Genomic DNA, 23,892 nt, shown 5'->3' on the forward strand with positions numbered 1-23,892 from the left:
CATAACACTCACTACACAAATCACACAATTGCTTACGCAGATACAATTTGCCATCTCGTCTATCTAATGTCTTATTTAATAACTCTCGGAAAGTGATAACTCAGTCGCATGATCTTGTTTCATCCCCAAGTAGAAGGATAGGTATATCAACCCCAGATTCTCGTTCCATATAGGTAAGAATCATAACCCGTTGCTGCAAACATCCTCTCTCCGGAAATGAGACCACAGTGTCCCAGTTGAGAGCCAGAACACCTTCTAATATCATATCCATCTCTCCGCAGAGGCCGTGTCTGCATCGTAGCCATCGTTCAAAGTCGCCCTAGAAACATCCAATCCCCATGATAGCGGAGTCCAGACCTCGTGGGTCGTAGAGACCTGCCGAGACATGGTGCCCATCATATTTCAAGAAGCGCCACCATGAACATCTCGCTTCTTGAGTGGTACAAACCCCTCAGCCCATCCTACCTCCTTCCGGCGTTTACGATTTCTCTTTCGCTTTGCTCTACCAGCGGTTTTCTTGGTGCTATCTGCCCCATTGTCGGGCTCCTTGTGGTCAACTGTTTCAGTAGCTTGTCGGGCGGCTATTTGTTTTGCTCGTGTTGCAGCCAGCCTTCCTCAGGTTCTGTGATGGTGCCATATTGCGTCTCATCGAGGTCCAGGTCTTCTCGATCTTGCACACCTTTGTGCTCCAAGTCGACCCAGCTCAGAGTCTTCACGTGTAACAAGGGGATTGAGTGAGTGATCAGATACTCGTCCTCGCGGGCATACTCCACGGTAGTGTTGAGATCTTGCAGCAGTGTCGTTACGTGCCAAACCCGTTGTTCAGATGTCCAACCATCTCCCACTGTGTCAATGACTAGAATCTTGATGTCCTTGTAGCCGCGTTTGTGATAGCCTTCGCCTACGTGCATTGCTTTTCCGAGACTAGTAGTTGCGGACATGAACGGGCTATCTCCTCTCCAGGACCAGTACATATGCTTCTCAAACTGGATCTGGAAGACCGAGCGCTCAGGTCCTTCTGGGTAGCTGCGAGCACACACGCCCTTGTATGGTATGGCCTTGTATGGTGCACCTTTGTATGGTAGGCCATCATGAACAGCTCGGTAGAGTACTCTTGGGCGGTTACCCCCAAGACAGGGGTGATCGATATGCCCGGATGTTCCTCTGGCCTACCGATCTTAAACTTATGATGGCTCGACGGCGGGGAGTCCACACTATAATCGTCCCGATACTGCACTGACTTCGACCCTGTGGCCCATATCCGACCAGTGCGGTTCTCTCTATATCCCACCACCCATGCTTTGGTATCAGTTCTATCATCATGCAGGGTCTCCCTGGGTCCCCAGACCGGCGGCACTACCAGTGAGGATGAGTGCGACATGATTATGTGTGTAATCGAAATTACTTTACTTTGTCTTGTGATCTCTCATTAGCTCTCAGCTCACTTGGATGTATGTGAGATAGAAAATTGAGAGCCAGCAACTTGTACGAAGTGGTGTGTTATGTGTGTACGATCTTTTGAAGAAGACGTTTTGCCTCCTTTTGACCTGTGATCAGTGTGATGGTTGGACTGTGTAAGATATGAGAGGTTATTAGAACTTGATCATAACCTGTGAGCGGCTTCCGATTGACTCCCAACTACTTTCCGACTGCCTTCCGGTTGAGATCCGGGTGGGGCCTGGTTGGCTTGTGAGTGAAGTACTAGAAGTTAAGAGTTGAGGTGTATTTTATGATCGAGAGTATTGAGGTGAGAAGATGAACCTGGTGGAAGTATAGCACTGAAGCTAACGCCAGACTGATATCAAAAAGGGGAGTTGATGTATCTGGTTTTAGAACATACCCCCAGCTGATATGCTGTATCCATGGATATGAACATGCTCAGATACTCGGTGGTAGTACTAAAACCAAATACGTGATGTCAGAAGCTTGTAGATGGCTCGTCAGAAACTCGTCGATGCTTTGTCAGAAGCTCGTAGATGCTTTGGATGAGGTCTAACAAGCGTGGAGAGAGTGGAAGATGAAGAGGGGAGAATGCACGAGGTTGTATAGGCACGAGAATTCAGATATAAGGCATGGCTGAAAGATGTTGATAGCATTTGGATTGGGTCTCAAGGACGCCAAGCTTGGAGTGGCCGGAAATATATAAGTATGTAGACTGACGTGAGTGAAGCTACTCCTCGGAGTCTGTTGCTAATGTGAATCTCTGTCGGTGGGAGTGAGTGGACTTCCTATCAGAGCCTATTGATGGTATCTGCAAGGATTGTCCACAGGGAACCATGCCGAGCGTTTGGTGTGCTTTCCTCATATGTTCTCGTAGCCAAGGCACTTGTGTATAGAGCGCCGGCAAGAAGCCATCGTAACCAACAGCTCTTTGGTTCGACGTTTTGAGATCCCGTGGTAATGCCCATGCCACGACCCTGTAGGCTTTGAAACCTCCATCGAATCTGCCATTGATTTTGGCCATCATATTGAAGCCATGCCTGTGTCAGGAAATAGCAAACACTCGTAAAAGCAGCACGATCAGGACGTGAAGATACGCCTCAAAGTCCGACATAAGTAGTATGTGGGCTTTCATACGGCACGGACGAGGAGGCTTCTACCAAACTCAGTCACGCCATAAGTCATGAACCGTGGGCGGAGTGTCAGGTAGTAAACGCCCCTGATAACTATGGCCAGCCATATATATCGTACCTGCTTGTGTAGCTACACAAGAGAGGCAGGCCACTTGTTTGTGCGCTCGAGGAACCGATATGCCCCAAATCGTGGGCAATGAGCCAAATGTAAGGTCGATGCGGTCATGGATAATATTTTTCATGTTGCCCTGTATAGGAATAATATGTTATTGCTGATCGGGCTTTCCTTGAGGCGATGAGGTTTACAAGAACCAACACACGATGTCTTGCCTGTCGAAGTATAGTGACAAAATCTAGCACTGATTCCCGTGGAGGGTTGCCAACTACATGAGGGGGCCAATAAATGTTCGCTTTTTATGCATTTATTCCTGGGATAGCTACCGCGAGCAGAGGAAATTGCAAAAGACCATTAGCAGCAACAAATAATGTCTCCCGACTCACAAAGTACCCGGAGTGGGGGGGCCAAGATGTGTTCGTAGACTTTCAACAGTGTGGACAATGTTCTCAGGGAGAGAAGCTGCGATTTGACTCAAGCTGTCGCTTGACTAGGGTGGTGCTTTTCCCGCTCAACGCAGCATCGGGGCAGGCGGAATGGAGATCAGATAATCGCGGAACATACAACAAGAATGACACTGAGGGGTTTTAAGCGCTAGAGAGCAGAAGTAGAGTGAGGATTGTCCATCTAGAAGCATCTCTATGTGTGATTTGGGACAATGATTGGCCGTTCGGTTCCGTTTTCAAGTCCGAGTAAGCTGTGATGGAGGCATAAATTTTTAATGCATGTCACTACATAAGAGCCTACTTTACATAATATAGCACGGAAACATAGAAGGTGAATTCCATTAATTCTTCCTACTCGCCCTTTGATCCGTCCGTAAACCACCTTTCCGTACGGCCTCAGCATCATGTGGTCTGGATCGGAACTCGATGTACTATATCTGAGATATAGTATCTATCTATTACTTTGTAAAGCACTGTCTCTTTGGGGACGAGTACCCCTTTCGTCAGACCATGCATATATTCCATGCCAAGTCGAACAGGCAGCATTCCAGAGCAGCCAATAGATCAGTGGTAACGTATTGGCAGTCATGCCCACAGTCGGGAATAAGCCTGCTCTGACTGTCCCGCATTCGCAAATGGTGAGCTGTAACGCACTCCTCACATTTACTAAGAGTCTTCCTCGTCGGAGACAGTCGTTTTCGCAAGGGAGAGGTCAGCCTCTCTACTTATATTGTCATCCGGCGTTGATGTCCGCGTCTTGACTCTTGAGCACCGGTACACCGTGGACACCCGACAGAGCAAGCAGCTACATACTGTACTCGAGCAATGGATGGAATTAAGAGCCTGGGAAGTTCGGAGATCACGTCGCTTAACTTGTTTTTCTCCATTTATCCGCCGTAGATTGGGTGCCTGCTAGGATAACATACGGGTCATTGCTGTGCCATTGGACCCTCTAGGCCAGCATGAACTTCAGACGTGTGGGTTGACCCGTACCCATTAGCTAATCTACAGCCCATCTTGGATAAATTCCGAACCGAGGCTATTTCGGTGTTCGATGAGGGAGCCTTCTAGGATTTGGGAAGTCTTCAATGTTGATGGAGTTCAAGTCTAGAGGTTGATTTGAACTGCATCCCAGGACGACGAGACACGACTGCACGTTAGGTTGACAGTCAACTAAACCGGCTTCCTCCCTTATGGCATGCTTTTGGCCATCCACAGCGGAGCAGAGTTGAAGTCCATGTTCCCAGGAAGTGAGTGGGAGTGGGTGAAAGGCACATACACAGCCACGCAGGTCGCAGCAACATGGGCATTAACAAGACATGGGACTAATCAAGACAGCCAGCTTTTATCCAACAGTCGCCAATAAATATGTCGACCATTGAATAAATTTATCACGTTTGTATTATTTATTCGAGTATTATACGAACGTTGGCAGATCAAAGGCATCTATCTCATGTTGCCATGCCTTCTCGTGGGCCTCCTTTCCGGACGCTTCTCTCAAGTAATGTAGCCTGAAACCGCACCATAGCTTTGCCTCTGTGTGAGATGGAACCCATGATGAACGCTATGGATCGGGTCGACTAGATACAGCAGGACTTTTCGCCAAATCGCTAATACGTTTTGCACTTTCCATCGCCATCTCGAAAACCGGGATTAGGTCGCCAGTCGCCATGTCCTAAGACTAGCCTAATCACCAAGATGATGTCCGGAAATGTATTCACATCATCTACTGCAAGACATCACGATCCTCTTGTGTCCCGTCTGATGTATCCTACCTAGACTTTGGCAGGACGTGAAGCCATTGCCTACCTAGCATATACCCCCTAAGTTTGTCCATCTGACGCGCATATGCGCCTACATGGGGGTTCCCTTATCGGTGCGTCTCCAAACATATGACAAAAAAAAAGAGAGAAGAGAAGCAATAAATCTTTGTATCTCCGGGCCATCTTTGACACTGCAGTCACGCAATTATTATTGGCTCCCCGTGTTTCCCATAGGCCGGCGCGGCAACCTTGGGGCATCATAATTGCCGAGGCAGCAAGAAACCCGGGCAAGATGGAGGGGCCGGTGAGTATGTGAGTACATATGCAACATAAGAAGACATAAATTAGGTACTATGTGAGAATGCCTACATTGTCATTGCATGTGGCCCCGTTGCCACACTCACTACCTGATGCGGGATGGACCGTTGAACAAGAGGCAGGTGGTAGCCAGAAGTCGACTATAAAAACAAAGCTACCAATCAGTTATGTACATAGATGTATCTAGAAATCGTGCAGCTGCAAGCTGCAGCATAGGCATATAGCAAACTCATTGCTTCATCTGATCTGGGTGGTGGTGATTAGGCAATCATACCGACCCCTGTCGCTCGCAACCAAACTGCTGGGTCAATGTCACAAATTGCATATTCACTGCTTGTCAGCCAACGCTGAGTAACGTGACCCCAGATTAGATACTGCAGCTCTCTACTATCTCGTCACAAGCTACGTCTCCCGCCAGGACACATGTATCGCTGGATACTCTAAAAGGCATGCTGATACGATGCGCTGTGCCGTAGTTGCTTTTTCCAGTTGATCCAGCACCCTCGATGTGACTATGTAGGGTGGCCTTATAGGAAGCAAACGGCCGGTTTAGTCCGCGGACCAGCTTACAACATTGGTATATTTGGCGGTTTTCCGTCACCTATCGCAGAACGACGAGCGTCGCCTAATGCTGTTACTATACACGTATACCGACGGTAACATGCACTGATGAAGCTCAATGTATCAGACAAGACTTCTTAACATGCCAGTTTCTTTCATATGCCCACCGGGTGGCCTGGAAGGTGGCGGGCCGCCATCCTGGCAGCTTGTGAGGCCTTGATTGACAAGGGCGACTGCAAGTATCATACGATGGCTCGGTTATGCTAATTTTGTACCCATTTAGGTGAGTCTCGTCGATGATCGTGGTTGCGTCGGTTGGGATGGAGGGGGGTGTAACCGAGAGCCAGCCTATCGAAGATGCTAGGGTTCGCGTTACGAGGGTTGTCTTGGCGGCGGCTGATGTGATGCTTCTGAACGAGGGATTATAGCTGAAGCTGGCCCAGAAGGAGCACAAATACTCTTTCACAGGAGACGAAATGGACTAGACGACTCGGCCTTCAATCTCTCTGAGCCCCGTTCAGAGCCGAGGTACGTCACGGATCAAACACAGGTTGGCCGCAATGTGATCCGGGCGAGGGTTTGGACCGAAGTAAGCGGTGCTCTACCACGTAGTCCAAATCCCAGTCCAACTCGAGACGAGCACCCGAACTGGCAGTTATGTACTTGCATATTGGCGAGTACCAGCCCCCCAGCACCCAGTCCACCCGGCTGAGTCTGCTGCATGGTATTTTGTCGCGGAGAATTCCACGCGGAGACTTCCAGCACGGAATACCTATCTATCACATTCACTCGTTGCGTGTCATCCTTACTGCATACGCGAATCCTACGAGGGCTTTGGGGGTAACTTCCGAAGGGCCCAGACCAGCTGGGTTACAGTGCTTTCTCCAGTTTCCTGCAGGCAGTACCAAACTTATAGCATGGAGAGATCCGTTCCAATGACCTACGATCTGGATCCCTGTATTGCTTGGTTCTTGCAAGTAACTCGGAAGCAACGAGGCCCTTTACTGGTTCCACGTCATCTGGCAGACCGAGGCGACCGGCTCGGGGATGCAGTTTGACGGGCCGGTTGACCGGGACAAGGACCCTTGCCGCAAGAGACCCTTACTACACTGTCCGGCTAAGGCGGTGATGTGCAGTACCCAGACAGGTCAGCATAGAAAGCGCCGGGGCAATTGAAAAGCTCAACAAACAGTCTCTACACAGCGAATACTTCGACACGACCCGGGAGGAGTTGAGGCAGGTAGGCTAGCCACTTATAAATATGACACAATTCCCTAAGTCTAGGAACAAAACCTGCTTCCCTTGGGAAACCTCATAAGACCATATCATTACCCAAATGACCTAAAACCGACCAAAACGTTAGACCCCAGCTGAACTCTTAACAATCGTTGGTTGGTATACACATCCCACCCCGCTCCCCTTCCCCCTGTATCCTTGACCTACCTGTAGCTTCCTGTTGGATATGCTGACATACTATGCTAGTCTTTAATCCTTCTGCTAAAGAGCTAGAAGCGCCCCTATCACGAGTCTACTCAAATACGGTCCACGAGCACGTGGCTACCTCAGACATGATTGACATCGCCGATGGCCATGAGCAGGAGAGTTTCCAAGCTCCTGCTGGACGCCGCTCGGCTGCCGTACATGACTTGACCGAACACGGCTCCTGGTTCCTGGAGACGGGTTCAACTCCCGCGCCTCTTGTAATCCCTATACAGGATTCCGTCAAGGCGTGTGCACATGCAAAACAGCACAGGTGCCCGGAATTAGTAACAAGCGAAGAAAATAGCGATCTTTGCAGTACGTGCCGTGCGAAAGTTAGTACGGGGGGTTGTCAGCAGGAGTCAGGAGGTCATATGTAGCGGAACGGTCGTCACAGGCTGCCTTATGGACATCAGGAGGGGATACAGAGAGAATTCGATGATCGTGTAGTATGGGGGATATATAGGTCAGCTTCGCACAGGCAGATGTTACAGAATGGCCAGCGGTGGACGAATAACAATAGGCAGGCTCACAATCTGCATGTACTGAACGTCTTGATTGCAGGTCACTCACTTGCGAATGAACCACCTACTTGATAAACTTCATCAGCCCAAGTTCCTCCTGAAAGCTAAAGGAGGAGGATGTGCAGGCTCAATCCAAACTACATACATACAGTAAGCCAGTTGATGAGAAGCTGTCCACCACCCAGCACCGCCCATCCTCGTCCCGAACTTCCATGTTTGCCAAGGCGCCGCCGCCCCCAGGAAGTTTGAAACATGACAGCGGAAACGTAGAGTGGAGATATATGGGCGGAAATATGGGTAAATTCATGAATGTGTAAGTCGGCTCTCGGTATGTTTGTTGGACGCCAAAGGCTTATTTCCATTAGCCGACGACATAATTCCCAGTCACATTGTCAGGGCGCAAAGTGACTTTATATGTAGCATGGAACGAAAACACGCCCATATCGATAACGTGCGGCTGCCCCCTTGCCATGAGTCCAGTATAATATAACGAATGAGCAGTAAGTAGAGATGGACGACTTTACAGAATATAAGACATGAGGTGGTACGAACCAATTGTATTTGTAGTGTCCGATATGCCAACATGATCCCTTCCTGTCTGAGGAATATGTGACAAAGGAAAAAACCGATTAGACTCCTTTTCGAAAGATTCTCTAGATACCATGGGTATGATTCGCAGATCCCACGAACCGCCCCCTTTTAACCACAAGTCTAATGAATTTCTGGATACAAAAGGAATATCGACAGGCTCTTGTCGGTGTATGTAGGAAAGAAGTAGTCATTCCATCGGAAGGCTGTGTTGGCCTTTACTTGGTGCATTTGCTTTGCGGTAGGTACAGAACCAGACATGCCTCCCGTGGTAAATTGGTGCTCCAAACGTCTCATCATCCCCATTAAATATGAACAATTAAGGTATTAAGAATAGAAAATGGTGAACCAAGTGGTTCGGGTATCTATCGCAGCACGGGGAATAAAGGATCCCCGTAGCATGTGAAAAAGCAAGATGATTGTTTGTCACCCCCTGGCCGCACGTCACCTAAAGTCGTGGGCCACGAGGACTCGATCCTTCTTCTCTCGGGTTTGCGCCGGTCTCGTTAGCCCGGCCCTAGTAGATGCGCTCCTTGCGACTGATATGCGCTTAGAGCATCAAGGCAGCGACGGCAGCGACGGCACCCAGAGTGAGACCAGACTGGAGCGAGGCGGCACCGCCCGTGGGAATAGGGGAAGGAGCAGGCGCAGTGGGGTAGCCGCTGCCACCGTTGTCGCCGCCGGCGGGCTTCGAAGGGGACAGCCGCGACCGACGTCAGGGTCGCGGGCTTGGACATGGCCGGCGTGGACTTGGGCGTCGTGGTGTTGTAGTAGGCCGTGGGGAAAACAGCGGTGGTGGTGGTGTTGTGAGCCGGGAACGACTTGACCGAGTAGACAGGGATCGCCGACGAAGACGAGGATGAGAACACGGACGAAGACGAAGATGAAGAAGAAGACGAAGAAGTCGGAGCCGGAGCCGGAGGCGGGGTGAAGACAGGGTAAGAGGTGGGAGAGGGCGTGGAAGAGGTGGACGAAGTAGTGCTAACTATGGACGACGAGGTCGTCGAAGGCGTGTACAGAGGGCACAGGGTGTTCGTCGGGTTGCACTTGGTGATGGTAACGTAGTGCGTCATAGTAGAAGTGCTGGTCGTGGTCAGTTGCTGCTCGCCCTGAACGGCGGCACTGGCTGACATAGCGCCAGCGGCCAAGACGAGGATGGAGGAGGCGTGCATTTTCGATGTGTTGATGTTGCGACGGCTGTTCCAAGACTTTCCAACTTTGCGACTTATACGGCAGTTGTATTGCTCCTCGAGATCTTGTCCAGTCAAAAAGGAAGGTGTGTATAGCTAACGCAGTAGCAGTACTTCGGGTTATAAGGAGTGACGGTTGACTGGAAGTCGAGGCGGCAGGATGAATGAGTGTGGTGTTGGAAGTTGGTGAGTGAGTGAGTGAGGCAGAGAGGGGGGCTGAAATGGGAATCGAATAACGGCAGCGAGATGCTTTTTTACATAGCCTGCTGCAGTGGGAACCTCCCCGGTCTACCGTACCATTTGGGGAAAAAACAAGACACAAAGTGACAAACATCCCAAAGGTGGATCGACAAAAAAACGCATGGCCCCCCGGAACGGACCCTCTGCCCTTCGGCGTCTTCCATCCTGTCTCACAGCCACACCGTTGGTGATGGTTCATCTTGAATGTATGTACGTGCTTTCTTTTTTCTTTTTCTTATACCGACATCACACCCACCTCGGAACCACCATTTATTTCATAAAGGTATCCATCCGACTACTATGTATGTGCATGGGAAGAGCGTAAAAGTCAGTAGACGGCATCGTTATTTAGCCTGGGTTATCCCGTTAATACCGTCCCGTCTACATGCCGTCTATACTGACAAAGTGGGTGAGGTAGGCATCTCGAGGCTCCCTCCCTCGTGGATTGTGTGTTGTATGCCAGTTCTGTGATACCTGGTGAATCAAATGCCACGTCCCTTGCATATCGGGGTAGTACAGCACGACAACTTGTAGGTTGTGCTACGTTGTGTACACGTTCCAGTTTTTAGTCGGGCAGTTGGCGATCGTGGTCGTACCTGCATAAAATGTGGATGCAAGCCCGAGGTGATTGGTCGGGCTCTTAAGACTTTAGTGCCCGTGCTTGGATGAGTCTAAAAATCGGCCCAGCTAGCCAGGAATCAGAAGCAACGACTGTGGTACACCACACGAACCATATTCAGGTGTGCCCCCTCCGCCAACACACCAGCAACATACCACCAACGCGAACTTTACGAATGCGACCCGAAGCATGCTTGAATTGATTCCATTGCACGCATGTGTTCGAGGATTTCCAAAACCCCTCGCTGGTCTACGTAATGACACAGCTGCCTTTCATGGGTTGTTATATCAATATTGTCTCTGCTTGATTACTGCTACTGTGTGGGTGTGGCGCCTTCTTAACTCGTATATCCATCTCTGCTCATTTCGGCAAATTACATGCTGGCGTGGGTTTCCAAGGAAAAAGACCAGGTCCCTATTCCTATAGTCGCGATCGTGGGAACCAGCGGAAACGTAGCCCTTGAACCCGGACCAATAGGCGTCCATGTGCTAATCAGGAGCATTTTCATTTTCGTGCCGCAGCGGGAGTTCGCAAAAATAGGTATGGCTTCTTCTAGACCTTCCACCTGGCGCGTCTAGCTGTTGCGATAGAATAAACAGGACGGACAGTATGTACTGGATTGGATTCTGCCATCCCCACAACGCTTATTGCGTTGAGAGCCAGAAGGACACCCTGGCCCGTTCCCGCAGCATGTTCACCAGGAGGTCAGGTTGCTGCTTAGCAACGCCAGGAGCTTTGGTGAGCTAGTCTCTTCCTAAGGAGGGAACCGCTTCTTCTGAGCTTCTAGCACCATCGAGGAGCCTGAATGTAATCTTCTACTGGTGCTAATCTCCCCGACGACAGGATCGAGCTGGTCGCAGCTTTTGACTTTATCAACAACGACAATGTTTCAGTGGGACTAGCTGAGTTCTTAGGCCACTCAGGTCAGATGTAAGTAAATATGTACCTATTGGAGGGAAGAGGTGACAGACCATCCGAGGCCATCAGCGAACAACGAGCCTGCGAGCCTGCGAGCCTATTGCGCCAAAACCAACCGCCTAGAACTCAAACAATTGTTGCAATACACGAGACTTGGGAGCTTCTACCTCGGATGTTCTCTCGCATCTCCGAATGCACTTTGGCATCTTGATATCAACTCCACACATACCCGATACTCAAATCCCGCTCGATCGCCTTTGCCCCCGATGTTTTGGGATAAACCCCCGTCAAGTTACTTGAGTCAAATCCGGGCTCCACCATCGCTGCGATGCTTCCTTTGAAGCGTCGTCATCAAATGAAATTGAAGAGGAATGCGAGTGCAATTAAGGTAGCATCGTCTTTCTCAGATACGCCTATGCATACCACCGAGCCCTGTAGCCCATGACGAGCATACTTCACACACCTAAAGGGCAAACAAAACAAACATAGGCATGGATCAACATTGACACACAACTAACAGCCAGCTCTCCAGACTCCATTCATGGAAAGTACCCAAACTCACTCGAGTATCGTGGATGTGTCCGGCGGCCGCCCCCGTCTCTGTACCGTTGCGGCGGACGTCTATCCGCCATGTCATTGCCCCAAGGCGCACCGAGCTCTAGGGACTCGTCCTCGTAGTCGACACGGTATCGCGGAGCTGGAAACATGCGCTCCTGCCGCAGCGTATCCTCGTGGATAGCGCCCATGCGCGCCCGGAGCCGGCTCTCCTCCTCCATCAGCCGCGCAAACCGGGCTGCCTCCTCCCGCTCGCGCCGGTTGGTTCTGTCGCGGTCCTCCTCGAGGCGGGCGTGCCACTGGCGATGAGTAGATTCGAGTCTCTCGTCTTCCTCTCTCTGGTACATCTTGCCTAAGATGTGCTCGCTGAGGGCTTCCACTCTCGGGAGAGGTTCAATGTTCTTGCCAGATACAGCTACTGGCGGTGGCGTTTTTGTGTATTGTTCCTGCACCTCAAGCTGTGCCTTCTTTCTTTTCTCATAAGACTCGAAGAGAGCTTCTTGGAGGCGCTTCTGTTCCTCCAGCTCCCATCTCTTGTTGTCGGCGTCTAGCTGTGCTTGCTTTCCTTGCTCGAACGAACCCTTCAGGGCGTCCTTCATCCGTTGTTGCTCTTCCAACTCTCTTCTTCTCTTGACATCTTCGTCTAGGCCTTGCGATATTCTCAAGATTTGGTCGAGAGAGTCGCCGTGTTTCTTCATCTGCGCCTGATGGAACTCCTGCGCTTTGATGATTCTGGCATGTTCCTCGCCGTTCTGTTTGGCGTGGCCGCCATGAGACTCGCACATCTCGTCCACCGTCGTTCTCAGCGACTGGAGATTGCTACCGTTTTCGTTGGTTTTCGCGAAGGCCTGGTTCAGAGTATCATGATGGGCGGCCCACTCACTCTGCCTCGGGCTGTGACTGGGTTCCCACCAGTTGCTCTGGGATGAGAAGGCGGGCTGGTCGCTGGGGTTGCCCATGAAGCTACGAAAGTACGCGAATCTGCGGGTTGCCTTGGCTCTCTCGAACTCTTCGTTCAAGAGCATATCGATCGGATCAGGCATCATGTTTGCTGAGGACTTCTTGCTCTTGCTCTTCTTGCTGGATGATTTTCTTTTGCGAGGAGGTGGGCCAAAGCAATTCATACTGCCCAGGTAAGAAGTTGAGGCGGTTGATATTCGAGATAGTCGACCTGTTGTTTTTGAAGATGACGACCTTGAGCATAACGAAAACTCGTCTCTCGTCTGATCATAGTCCAGATATATATCCTTCATGCACGTCTGGGACACCGACCTTTGCAGGCTTTGAGCGGTGTCTCCGTACGTAGCCATATTCGCCTAGTAGCTACCAATACCGACTCTATGTCTATGCGTGTTTGACAGGCTTTGGTAAAATCTTTCGAGGGTTGGAACGCATCTTTGATCTTTGCTGACCGTATCTACTCAGTAATGCCCCCTTGGAGCAGCTACGCACCAATCGCAACTATCCCTACTGACGAATATGTACTATTTTGTGAGACATGCGGAGTCTACGGAGATAGCTGCGGTGAGTTCCCTACCATACAGCCGCAAGTCGCTGCAAAGCTCGGGTCACCGCCTACATGGCTATTGTCTTAAGATGCACATACTTGTCGCTTTGTTCGCCAGACACCGCTCCCAAGAGAGGTCGTGCTTTTGACTTACCGTGCCAGAAACTTAGGTAGCTAAACCCGGTTTTCGATCCCACCGGGCTGTCCGATGGCTGTACGACCTTGCAATACCTCATCTGGGAGACTGACTACCGTCAAACGTTACGTTACTTGATGATTCTGGCCATACTAATCAATATCTGTGTCTGCCTTGAAAGATATCGGGAAACATCTAGATGCGGCATCCAATTAGATCCTGACTGAAGCTTGTGGGAAGAGCCTGCTCATGATCAATTCGGTCTTTATTCATTGCTCTTGGTAGGTAGCGAACCGGAACCCCAGGACGTCATCCTTCGCACAACGGTTCGAAGGCAAACGCAAATCGAGCAGACCACTCGAAGCCAAAGGCAGATCTATTCTCCCGGCCATCACCAACCCCGAAACCACAAATTCATTGCATACTCCTTGTCGTGTCGTCGGTTCATTCCCTTGGGACGACCATACCCGATGGGTATCTAATCAAACACCCCTATCCCCTGACCTCTAACTTGCAGTGTACAAAACGCATCAAAAAATAAAAGGAAAAAAAAACGCGCAGTCTCAGCGGAGAGCATCGCACCCCCCCCCCCCAAAAGCCGAGATCTCATTGTTGCTGAGACTATCGATGGTAGTGTGTTAGCGTGCGGGAGACCTTGATATTAGGGAGTAGCACAGACTTACCAGGCAGCTTTCCATGATGTATATGAATGAAAATCATGATCAAATCCACGACCCGTGAAGAAAAGTGAGCTGGCAAACGATTCAGCCACTGACAGACAGCCCAGCCATCAGCTAGCTACCCACCCAAGCCAGTAGCCATGTGGGTGACCACCTTCTAGCCCAAGCATTTCTCGTGCGCTATATTACCGGGTACTCGAACAAGTTGGACATTATTCGAATGGTCCCGTAGAGCTTTGCTGCTCAGTCGTTGGCGGGTGATTGCTGTGGTTTGTGTAATACCAGAGCCCGACGATGATTAGAGCAGCCGCCACGCTGGCAGACAGGCACCAGTAAAACCGCATCGCCAGGTTGCGTGTCGTCGGAGCCAGTCGCGCGTCGACGCGGGAGTGGGAGCGGGACTGATATCGGACGCGCCACATGCGGATGCATCGTTGTGACAGGAGCTGAGGCTGCTGCTCCTGTTGCGCCTCGATATCGCCTCGGGGGGTGAACGTTGTTGTCAGCCAGATGGTCGTTGTTATTGTTGCTGCTGGCACGATCAAAGGGGGCACGGTAGGCAGGAGGCGGGGTCGTGGGTGCCGTGGTGGGTGCCGCCATAGTGGCGGTAGTGGTTGTGGTGACCCTCCGGCCCTTGCTGCTGCTGCTGCCGCCGCTGCTGCTGGGACTGCCGTCATGGCCCGTGGCGTAGTGTCGAACAGTGCCCGTGTCGCTGATGATGCGCAGGGACTGCTGCGCGCTCGTGCCGCCCTGCTCCGTGTTCTTCTGTTTCTGCTGCTGCTGCTGCGCTTGGTGCAGCGTGCTCGACGCGTGGTGCAGGCCCCAGCGCGGGTCCTCGGTGATGCAGGAGCACCGGTTCAGCACGCAGTGGCGGCAGAAGCCCTCGGTGACGATGCGCGACTTGTTGTTGCTGGTCGCGTCCATGGGCGGGAGCCCGGGCGCGTCGTCGTCGTCGGGCGTGAGACAGGCGCAGTGGTTGGTCTCGCAGTGGCCGCAGGGGCCGTCGTAGAGGACGTGGCGGAGCGCGTCGGTCACGATGATCTCGCGGTCCTGGTCATCGGTAGTAGGAGAGCCGTCGTTGCATTCTCCTCGGGACGAGAACTTGGACCGCAGGGTCGAGGCGGAGCGTTTCTGGCGCACGTCGGATGGGCGGCGGCTGCTGGCGGTCGGCCACCGCTGCGCGGGATGGTGCAGATGGAGAACGAGGGCGCGAGGTACCGGGGTGGACGTTGGGGCAGTCGTCTGGCGTCGCCGTCATGGGCAAGCTGAGCCGGCTCACGGAGCTATCCGCGTGATAACGAGGTCCGACGTCTGGTCCAGGCTCGCCGCCGATGAAGATGTCGCGGTCGTCAGAAGAGCTGGTGGCGGGGGGGACGAAGAAGAAGCAGGAGGTTGGTAAGGACCAACGTTGTTTTCTCTTGGGAGACGGTACTGGGTCTGCTGCGAAGACGCCCGAGTGGTGGTGTTCTTGTCAACGAAGGGGTCGCTGGAGCGAAGAACAGATCGTCTCGATACGGACTGCGGGAGCAGCGGAAAAGGCTCGGTGGCCTTGCAGATAGGAACTGTCGGGGTCAGGTCGCCGCTCGCATTGCTATCGCTGACATTGTGATACACAACAGTACCGTCAACATCACTGACTCCTGACAGAGTAGACACGCTGTTGTTGTTGTCCTGGCGTACGTCGTCGACGGTGGTGGCAATCAGCTCTCCCTTGCCGGCCAGAATCGCGTTCACCAGTCCCCGGTCAAACTCGCCACTTGCGCGGTTGACGAGGGCCGAGGGGTTGGCCAAGCCCGCCTTGGCTCGGGCTGCTCGCTCGGCCCAGTACTTGCGCGTCTCCTCGCTGTTGCAGGGCTCGACGCTGACGCTGACGTAGACCGCCTTGGGGGTGGAAGGGTTGGAGGGTCCTGGGTCACCCTTGGAGGAAGATGTAGCCTTTGGTGCCATGTTGTCGAAGAAGCTCGTTGTTGGTGTAGATTGTGCTTGGCTAGCGAAAAGATGTAGGGGTGACAAGACAGCAGAGTAGAGCAGCAGGTCGTGGTGATGTAGGGTACGAGTGGGTGTGTTCGGTTGCCGTAATTCTCTTTTGACTTTGGTTCCGTCCTCCTGCTGTGTGGGCTTTAGCCAAGGGCCTGTAGAAAAATCGCAATGATTGATGCCAGAATGGATAAGAATTTCGGATTGGAATTGGAAAAGGTGTCAAGGGAATATGCCGTGCATATGTGAAGGGGGGAAGGGGGAGGGACGCCCTCAACGAAGGGGATGAAGAAATGCAAATATTGGTCAACACCAAGTAGTACATGATGAATACGAAGTGAGTCAAGATGAATACAAAAAGGTGATCATCAGACGAGGATAGACGACACCTCAAATGGCTAGGAAGTAGGAAAGCTGGGAGTGAACGTACCACGATGATTTCAAATCCTTTGGTAACGAAGCCGTCGAACTGAATTCTTGGGTACTCTTTGGGCTGGCTGGAAGATTATCTGTGGGAAGGGAAGCCCTATGCAAACGCTACGGTTTGATTATGAGAGGGTTTTTGCTTGTTGTCGGTCCACTCACTGCGGGTTGCGAAGGTTGCAAGTTCGGTGTGGAAGGAGTGGTGGGAATGGAGGCACTATTCGAGTCCTTTGGCTACTGTACTGTACGTGTTTGAACAGTTCTAGGCGAGTTCAGTGGGCCAAAGCTGGAGGGTACTTAACTACGAGCCCAAGACAGCACCAGATATGATGGGTTGTCAATAACATCACTCATTTCAAATGACCGACGACTTACTTCACCTCTATCTCACCCTTACTTCACGTGCATTTAGGAACAATGTACCAGCCACAGTGCCCCTAATTATATTTCATCCAGTACACTATCTACTTAGTTCTTGGGCTTGACATCCCCAGTGAAGTTCACGCTTTGACTTGCTTGGCCAGCTGCTTTCTTGTCCAAGGCAATGTTGTTGTTGAGCTTCTTCTGCTCCTTGTCAACCTTTGCCTGGTTGTCCTTGCCCTGTGCCTGCTCGATCTGCAGCGCCGTGGTCTCGAGGAACAGCTTCAACACCTTGTTCTTGACCTTGCCGTTCTGCAGGGCATCGGCAGCCGCACCGCTGGCCGCCTTAACCTCGTCGTTGAAGGCATCTGTCTCGGCAGCTTCTGCAGTCTCTCGGGCCGCCTTGATGATGGCCAGGTCACCCTTGGAGACACTAGCCAGATTGCTCGTGTCGATCTGGGTACGATATGGTTAGAACATCTGGGTGTGACACCATATGGCAAATCGAGACTGTTTAGACTTACGGGGAACTTGGCCTGCGCCTCGGCCAGGGCATTGCCAGCCGTGCCGCTGGATATCTGGAAGTCGGCGTATGGTCGGGCTGTCAACGCTCGCTTCTGGACCTCGCCGGTGGGCAGGGAAAGGGCCGAAGCGGCCAAGGAGAGTAGGGCGGCAATCTTGGCGATATACATTGTGATGGTGATAAGGTCACTTGGTAGATACGAAAAGACTGAGTAAAAAATGATAGTTAGGTAAAAGTGACCAGCAAATTAAAGTAATGGATTTAATAATAACAACACAGCTGCAAGAGAAATAAAATGGAAATGGTGATGTTTATTGGAGAGACGTGTAGTAGAACAGACGGCTAGGAGACGAGAACTCTCCATGGCAGGATCAGCTAGATATTATATACAATAAGATACTCAGGTTAGAGGGCCGAGGAACTTCTAGACAGGCCGTAGACAGGCCTCAAGCCCTGTACAACTTTGCCTACCTACTTGGGTCAAATCCAGGTCGAGTTTGAATGATCCTCACCGAGCGGTGCCTGTCCTGCCAAATTTAGGAGGATTTGGGCTCGTGGACCAATGGCATGGTGAGGAACGACACCACAGCAACCCGGTATCTTGGGATGAACATGGTTCCTTGGACGATATTAGAGTGACAGGTTCGTGGAGAAATCCAGAATAAGCTTCAATTTTAGGTGGCGGACATCTGGTCGATGGATACAATCAAGGAGGCCTCTTCTCGTCTCAAGTTGTCCGCAGGGGATGTCGAGACGTGATGTTGCTTCATACCCCGGCTGTTCTCCACACAACACAGTGACCCGCCCCGACCATCTCTCTCATCATCTGTGCCGATCAATCAAATCTTTGGTTGAATGACTCTGCTCACGCTAACCTTAGTGAAGTGAACCGACAATTGATCGGGTTTGGTATAAGTGAGGCACAGCGCCTCCCCAGTGGTCATTGGCATGTCGCTTCTGTGACCACCAACAAGACCAGTAGGCAACCAACTGAAAACATACTGACATAACGTGGTCGGACGGGCCGTAAGCCGTATTCGCCGCTGCCAAAGTAGCCCGTTCGAAGCCCGCCGGACTTTTCGCCTGGCCACTTGAGTCACCGGCCTGGACAAGCTTACGAATGCTGCAGTGCAAGGTGGACGATTGATTCGATGACTTGCATCTACCCTACCCGGCAATTCGGGGGCCTGGGAGTGTGAAGGATTGCCCCCGCAGCCCTCCACTCTCTCTGCCCGTGATCATTGGGTGACAAACTTCTGATATCGTTCCTAGGCAGCCACTTAGAAGCACCATTTATAAAGGTGGCATCCTGCCCCCGGAATTCATTACGATATTAAGAGGGGATCCTGCAAGATCCAAGTGAACTACTATTACTCCCCCAGTCTCGAAAGCGTGGGGTACATATGCATAATCGCGGAAGTTGCTAGATTTAGTCAATATGATTGTCGGCAGAGTGATCCCCCAGAGGATTTCCTGGGCAAACGTGCCGATGTCGCCGAATCCCTCAGCAGGGCCCGCCCGGCCCCGAACGGTTTCTCGGACCACGTCTTCAGGACCGAGCACGGCGTAGAGCTGGGCGCGCGGGTCTGGCCGGCGCCCAACACCACCGGCGGCGGGCCGCGCCCCTTCGTGACCTGGACGCACGGCGGCGCCTTCGTGGGCGGAAACCACTTTGCCCCGCTCTCCTGGCTCGTCCCCGGCTTCCACGCCCTGGGCTACCACGTCGTGTCCAACGCGTACCGCCTCTGCCCCCAGGTCGACCTCGAGGCCGGCATCGGGGACTGCGTCGACTTCGTCGCCTGGTGCCGCCGCGCGCTGCCCGGCATCCTCGGCCCCGGCCGGGTCGACGCCGACCGCTACGTCATCACCGGCGAGTCGGGCGGCGGCTACATGGTGACCAACATGGCCACGCGGCTGCCGGAGCCCGCGCCGCGCGCCGTCGTCGACGTGTACGGCCTGGTCGACCTCTTCGACCCGTACAACTGGCTCTTCGACGCCGTCGACCAGAGCGCCTACCCGGCCTGGGGGTCGGACAAGGACGCGCCGCTGCAGCAGGAGTTCTCCGAGGAGAAGATCCTATCCGTCATCCGCGGGGACCGGGACCCGCGCACGCCGTCTCCGCGGCCCTGTTCTCCGGCGGCCAAGTCCTCGAGGGCGAGGCGCAGCTCGCAGCCGCGTGGCAGACGCCCTTCCCCTTCACCGAGCGCGTCCGGCTCCAGGCCGCCGTGCACAGCTACCTCTCGTCCACGTGGCCCCTGGGCGGGCGCCATTGGTCCGCCTACACCGCGCTGCTGCATCCGGAGCGGTTTCTCGCCTCTGCTGCTGCTGACGGCGACAACAACGGCGACGATGACGACCAAGCAGTACAAGAGAAGGTCCGGGTTTTTGCGCGCACCGTCTCCCCCATGCAGATCCTCGACACCGAGCCCTACGTCGGCGGGGCCAAGAAGTACCCGCCCACGGCGTTCCTGCACGGCTCGGCGGACGTCGCGGTGCCCCTGGGCCAGACGGAGCGCTTCGCCGCGAAGCTCCGGGCCCTCGGCGTCGAGACGCTCGTGTCGGTGGAGCCGGACGAGCCGCATGTTTTCGACCAGGTGTACACTGTGAGTAGTGAAATCGGGAAGGGGGTGCGGGGTGACACAATCGGATTTCTGGCTGAAGTGATGTGATGACTTACTGAGCGCGGGGCCTGTTGCTAACCACTGCGTCACCTAGGATCCCTCTGTCCCTGGATGGTACGACTACATTCAACCTGTGATTGACTTCGTCGCACGACACGTTGAGAAGTGATATCTGCTACAGTTTGGTGACACTTTGTGTGCTCACTCAACGTCCATTCTACTTACCAGAGGGGCCAGGATACACATGATACAATACTGCACGGGAACATAGCTAGCGACACTCTGGGCCACTTGCGTACAACGACACGATATAGCAATCTAATGCTTGAATCAAATCGGGGAGCTAAATGTTGGGTGTAACGATACACGTAACAGGCGTCGTCCAAATCCCACGAAAATACTATACTATGTAACACTGATTAACATTACTTTGAAGTGTCACAAGCGAGCAAGGAAAGGGTTAATTGAACAATCAAAAAGGCACCAATCAAAGTGCAAGTGCATTGTATGTGCAGGTGTAAAGTATGTACAGGAGAATGTAATGTACGCCCTAAAATCCAACGACCAAACCAGGAGCTTTTTTGCCTTCCAATCCAAATCAAATATCTTGGCTCAAATTGATCCACCGAGATGTGTGTGTGTTCCAGAAACCGTGAACGCCGCGCATACAGTATTTTTCTGTTTTAGAGAAACAGAAACCTAGTTCCTGAAATGGCGGCTCTTGATGAGCCCACCGCGCTTCGTAGGATAGCTTGTTTGATTGGCGGCACCGCCCTGTTTGAAGACCTTGACCGAGTTGATCAACCAGTATGCGTTCTTAAAGGCGGCAGGGTTGTTCGCCACATACTCTTCGCAGGTCGGGGCGAGCTTCGAACAGGTTGCGCTCTGGCTCCAAACCTTGCCGGCCCAGTCGCCACAGAACGCGGTGTTGAATACAAGCTGGTGATTCTTGAAATGGGAGTCGATATCACAACCAGAGCCCGAGAACTCGACCTGTGGCGCAGACCAGGTAGACGGATCCGGGTTGCCCGACGCGACATCCTGGGGCATGCCGCTGGTGCGAGGGAAGAACCAGACTTTGATGGCCTGGGATGTCCATTCCATCGCGTAGGAACCTCCTCCAATGGCGTTAAAGCCAGCTCCGAAAGACTTGGTGTCGGTGGCGTTGGTACCGCAGCCCTGGTTTCCCTTGCAGTCGCCTTGCTTGAAGGTGCAGCCGGAGCCGGTGTGCAGCGTCATGGTGTTGGCCTTGGCCGAGTTGACGCCCTCGAAGATGTCGATCTCTCCCGAGTTGGGCCAGTTGGGCCCGACGCTCCAGAAGGCCGGCCACACGCCGCACGCGTTCTCGGGGGCGTGGGCAATATCGGCGATGAAGAGACCCTTGGTGTAGCTCTTCTTGGAGACCACTCGGGGTCGAATCCCTACCAGGCTTCGCGGGGTTTTTGGCCTTGGAGTCGGCACCGAGGTAGATGGCATTGTTGGAGTATCCTGCCAGAGACTTGGCATTCGCCTCTATGGCGGAGCGGTACTTGACGAATCCGTTGGTAGGGTCGGCGTCGCTGAAGAAGTCGAAGCCCTTGAAGAAGCTGGAGGAGTCGTAGTTGTCTTGCAACGAATAGGCCTCCTTTGAGGAGTTCCTGGCTGTACTGCCGAGTCCACCAAGGGGACAGCAGTGCTGTGAGAAGCAGTGACCGTGACAAAGACATTTTGCAAAGTCACAAATAGTATGTCAGACGTTTCTGAAAAGGGAAAAATGGGGTATATTTCGGAAGAGAATGTAAAGAATGAGCGTTTTGAGTCCTGAATGCACCAGGCAATTTCAAGTGAAAGTAAGGATAGGAAGGAAGTTGTTCAACAGCCGTCAAGCGTGGCCGATGACAGGCAAGGAGGTGTTTATAAGCGAGTGGCTCGCCAAAGGAATCCAAGCTGGGTGAGGTGTTTGTTCCAGATGAATCACCTGGACTCGAACTTATAAGGTTGAACAATGAAGTGCCTGAGGCTGGATCCCGGCCCAATGTTGGAACAGGGCAATGGCACGAGGAGTAGAAGGACAATCAAGTAAGGGCCAAGGCCAAGTAAACAAAGAAAGACTTGTATGTACACCGCGGGCGCCAAAAGAGTGAGGCAAGGTTGGGTGCTGAATAAGACAAACCTCCAGAGGTCTTGGGTAGGGAAAAAGAAGTGAAGGCGAAGTACGGCCGAGGGACGATGACCCTTTTGTATAAACTCTGTGGTTGAGAGCCACGAAGGGGTCGGGCCTAGGAAAAGGCGACTCGCATTATATAAGTAAGACTTACATTGCTTTGCTATCCATCCATCGACGGGATTATTGACCCACCGGGGAAAATGGGTGGTTCCTGTTTCCCGGGGGGGCTCCCCGTTTTCTGTAGGACACGGGAGTGGCTCCTGATACCACGCCACCAATCATCACGACCAATAATGACCGTAATTACTACTGCGTACAAATTTGGTATCTGGTGCCACAATGGGCGCCGAGCTGGGTGCATGGGGTGTCAATAATAAGTCTAAAATTGCATAGGAAGCGACAGCATCAGATGTACGGAGTAAGCACCAGTCAGAGCGCGAGAGCAGGGGATCGAGTCAAGACGAACAGTCTATAGTCACATTGCGATGGTTTACTTGCAAGGGAGCCCCGGCAGAGAAGACTGACCAAGATCGTATAACTGGAACAGCTATGCGCCGCATGGGGGAAAAGCGGTTGTTTGTTTGCTACATGGGTATGGGCGTTCGGGACGATCTCTGGGGTCTGGCAAGTGCTGGGTGGGAGGATGTGCGACGACGAACAAGACCATTCCCACAGCAGCATCCCGAGCACACGGTGGCAGGCAGCGAATGTGATGGCAAGGAAAAGTTCAAAGTGGAAATCGGTAGGGAAGTTGAGGAACGTGCAGCAGCCAATCGAATGCTGGCCGATGTTCCAATTTGGATCAACGACCGGGGTGGCGGCTGATTGAACCTGGGCAGACTGACAGAAGCCTGGGCACAAAGTCCAGAATGGGCTGGTGGAAAGAAACTTTAAACGTCCGGTCTGCCTAAGCGCCACATGTCGTGCCCTTGCCCACCCGTCAGCCCGCACGAGGATTGGTCGACTGCGCTCCTCTTTGAAACAATAAACGAAACATTCCAGTTTGAGGCTACTGTTTTCCCCCTAATACCATCGCCCCTATTATGATTTGCCATCGACAGTCTACATACTTAGATTGGCGTGATTCTCACCCACCCGATAGTCGCGCGCTGCATACGGCGGTTGGATTTCCCACGACTCGGCTGATCTTCACAGCGATCCTTCATCTATCCGATGCCTTCTAGGTTAGTGGCCTTCGAAGTTTATGCAACAGTCCAAAGTCGGCTATTTTGGTAGCCCGGCATTCGGTTCGGACGAGTAGCGCTCAACCTTCAGTCAACCGCAAGCATTGTCAGTCAATATGGAGCATCGGTGTCCTTCTTTTCATTCATACAATTGACTCCTTGCTTTCCCCCTTTTGATCACTGGTCGTACTACTTGTTGGTTACCAGGAGAAGATCACAAGCAGGTAGGTAGGTATACAGCAAGAAAGCACTTCGTCACACGAACCACAGTTGCTACCTTGCTTCGTGACAAGTGACGGACCGTTTTCTAGAAAGGAACGACGCCCGGTTACTATGGCTCCGAGTACACGTCCATCGGTGTCGCTTTCCATATGATTGGAGCGTCGTAAGCGAATTGCTTGAAGTGAGGCACCACATGGCTTCCAGCTTTAAACCACACGGAAGAA

The 23,892-nt window shown here is 52.5% G+C and overlaps 9 protein-coding genes across 9 annotated transcripts; 3 read left to right on the forward strand and 6 right to left on the reverse strand.

Annotated features, from left to right (window-relative positions):
- Positions 1–581: 581 nt before the first annotated feature.
- PG994_010536 (uncharacterized protein) lies at positions 582–1,381 on the reverse strand (the record flags this gene model as incomplete). The annotated part of the gene is made up of 2 exons (XM_066861945.1): positions 582–1,072; positions 1,174–1,381. The coding sequence occupies 2 exons, from the start codon at positions 1,379–1,381 to the stop codon at positions 582–584; spliced, it is 699 nt and encodes a 232-aa protein (XP_066711055.1).
- A 5,870-nt stretch (positions 1,382–7,251) lies between these two features.
- On the forward strand, positions 7,252–8,096 carry PG994_010537 (uncharacterized protein; the record flags this gene model as incomplete). Its single annotated transcript, XM_066861946.1, has 2 exons — positions 7,252–7,505; positions 7,931–8,096. The coding sequence occupies 2 exons, from the start codon at positions 7,252–7,254 to the stop codon at positions 8,094–8,096; spliced, it is 420 nt and encodes a 139-aa protein (XP_066711056.1).
- An 821-nt stretch (positions 8,097–8,917) lies between these two features.
- PG994_010538 (uncharacterized protein) lies at positions 8,918–9,539 on the reverse strand (the record flags this gene model as incomplete). Its single annotated transcript, XM_066861947.1, has 2 exons — positions 8,918–9,029; positions 9,082–9,539. The coding sequence occupies 2 exons, from the start codon at positions 9,537–9,539 to the stop codon at positions 8,918–8,920; spliced, it is 570 nt and encodes a 189-aa protein (XP_066711057.1).
- Positions 9,540–11,873: 2,334 nt separating this feature from the next.
- PG994_010539 (uncharacterized protein) lies at positions 11,874–13,013 on the reverse strand (the record flags this gene model as incomplete). The annotated part of the gene is made up of 1 exon (XM_066861948.1): positions 11,874–13,013. One exon carries the CDS (start codon positions 13,011–13,013, stop codon positions 11,874–11,876), a length of 1,140 nt encoding a protein of 379 aa, XP_066711058.1.
- Positions 13,014–14,455: 1,442 nt separating this feature from the next.
- PG994_010540 (uncharacterized protein) lies at positions 14,456–16,159 on the reverse strand (the record flags this gene model as incomplete). The annotated part of the gene is made up of 2 exons (XM_066861949.1): positions 14,456–15,368; positions 15,492–16,159. 2 exons carry the CDS (start codon positions 16,157–16,159, stop codon positions 14,456–14,458), a joined length of 1,581 nt encoding a protein of 526 aa, XP_066711059.1.
- Positions 16,160–17,080: 921 nt separating this feature from the next.
- PG994_010541 (uncharacterized protein) lies at positions 17,081–17,664 on the reverse strand (the record flags this gene model as incomplete). Its single annotated transcript, XM_066861950.1, has 2 exons — positions 17,081–17,428; positions 17,497–17,664. 2 exons carry the CDS (start codon positions 17,662–17,664, stop codon positions 17,081–17,083), a joined length of 516 nt encoding a protein of 171 aa, XP_066711060.1.
- A 982-nt stretch (positions 17,665–18,646) lies between these two features.
- Positions 18,647–20,164, forward strand: PG994_010542 (uncharacterized protein; the record flags this gene model as incomplete). The annotated part of the gene is made up of 3 exons (XM_066861951.1): positions 18,647–18,690; positions 18,923–19,577; positions 19,649–20,164. 3 exons carry the CDS (start codon positions 18,647–18,649, stop codon positions 20,162–20,164), a joined length of 1,215 nt encoding a protein of 404 aa, XP_066711061.1.
- Positions 20,165–20,815: 651 nt separating this feature from the next.
- On the reverse strand, positions 20,816–21,592 carry PG994_010543 (endo-1-3(4)-beta-glucanase; the record flags this gene model as incomplete). Its single annotated transcript, XM_066861952.1, has 1 exon — positions 20,816–21,592. The coding sequence occupies one exon, from the start codon at positions 21,590–21,592 to the stop codon at positions 20,816–20,818; it is 777 nt and encodes a 258-aa protein (XP_066711062.1).
- A 1,009-nt stretch (positions 21,593–22,601) lies between these two features.
- PG994_010544 (uncharacterized protein) lies at positions 22,602–23,087 on the forward strand (the record flags this gene model as incomplete). The annotated part of the gene is made up of 2 exons (XM_066861953.1): positions 22,602–22,617; positions 22,672–23,087. The coding sequence occupies 2 exons, from the start codon at positions 22,602–22,604 to the stop codon at positions 23,085–23,087; spliced, it is 432 nt and encodes a 143-aa protein (XP_066711063.1).
- Between the last annotated feature and the right edge of the window lie 805 nt (positions 23,088–23,892).

Source organism: Apiospora phragmitis (assembly GCF_038363925.1).
Source record: "Apiospora phragmitis strain CBS 135458 chromosome Unknown utg000010l:1.0-9815664.0:1.0-9183399.0, whole genome shotgun sequence".
Lineage (NCBI taxonomy): Eukaryota > Fungi > Ascomycota > Sordariomycetes > Amphisphaeriales > Apiosporaceae > Apiospora > Apiospora phragmitis.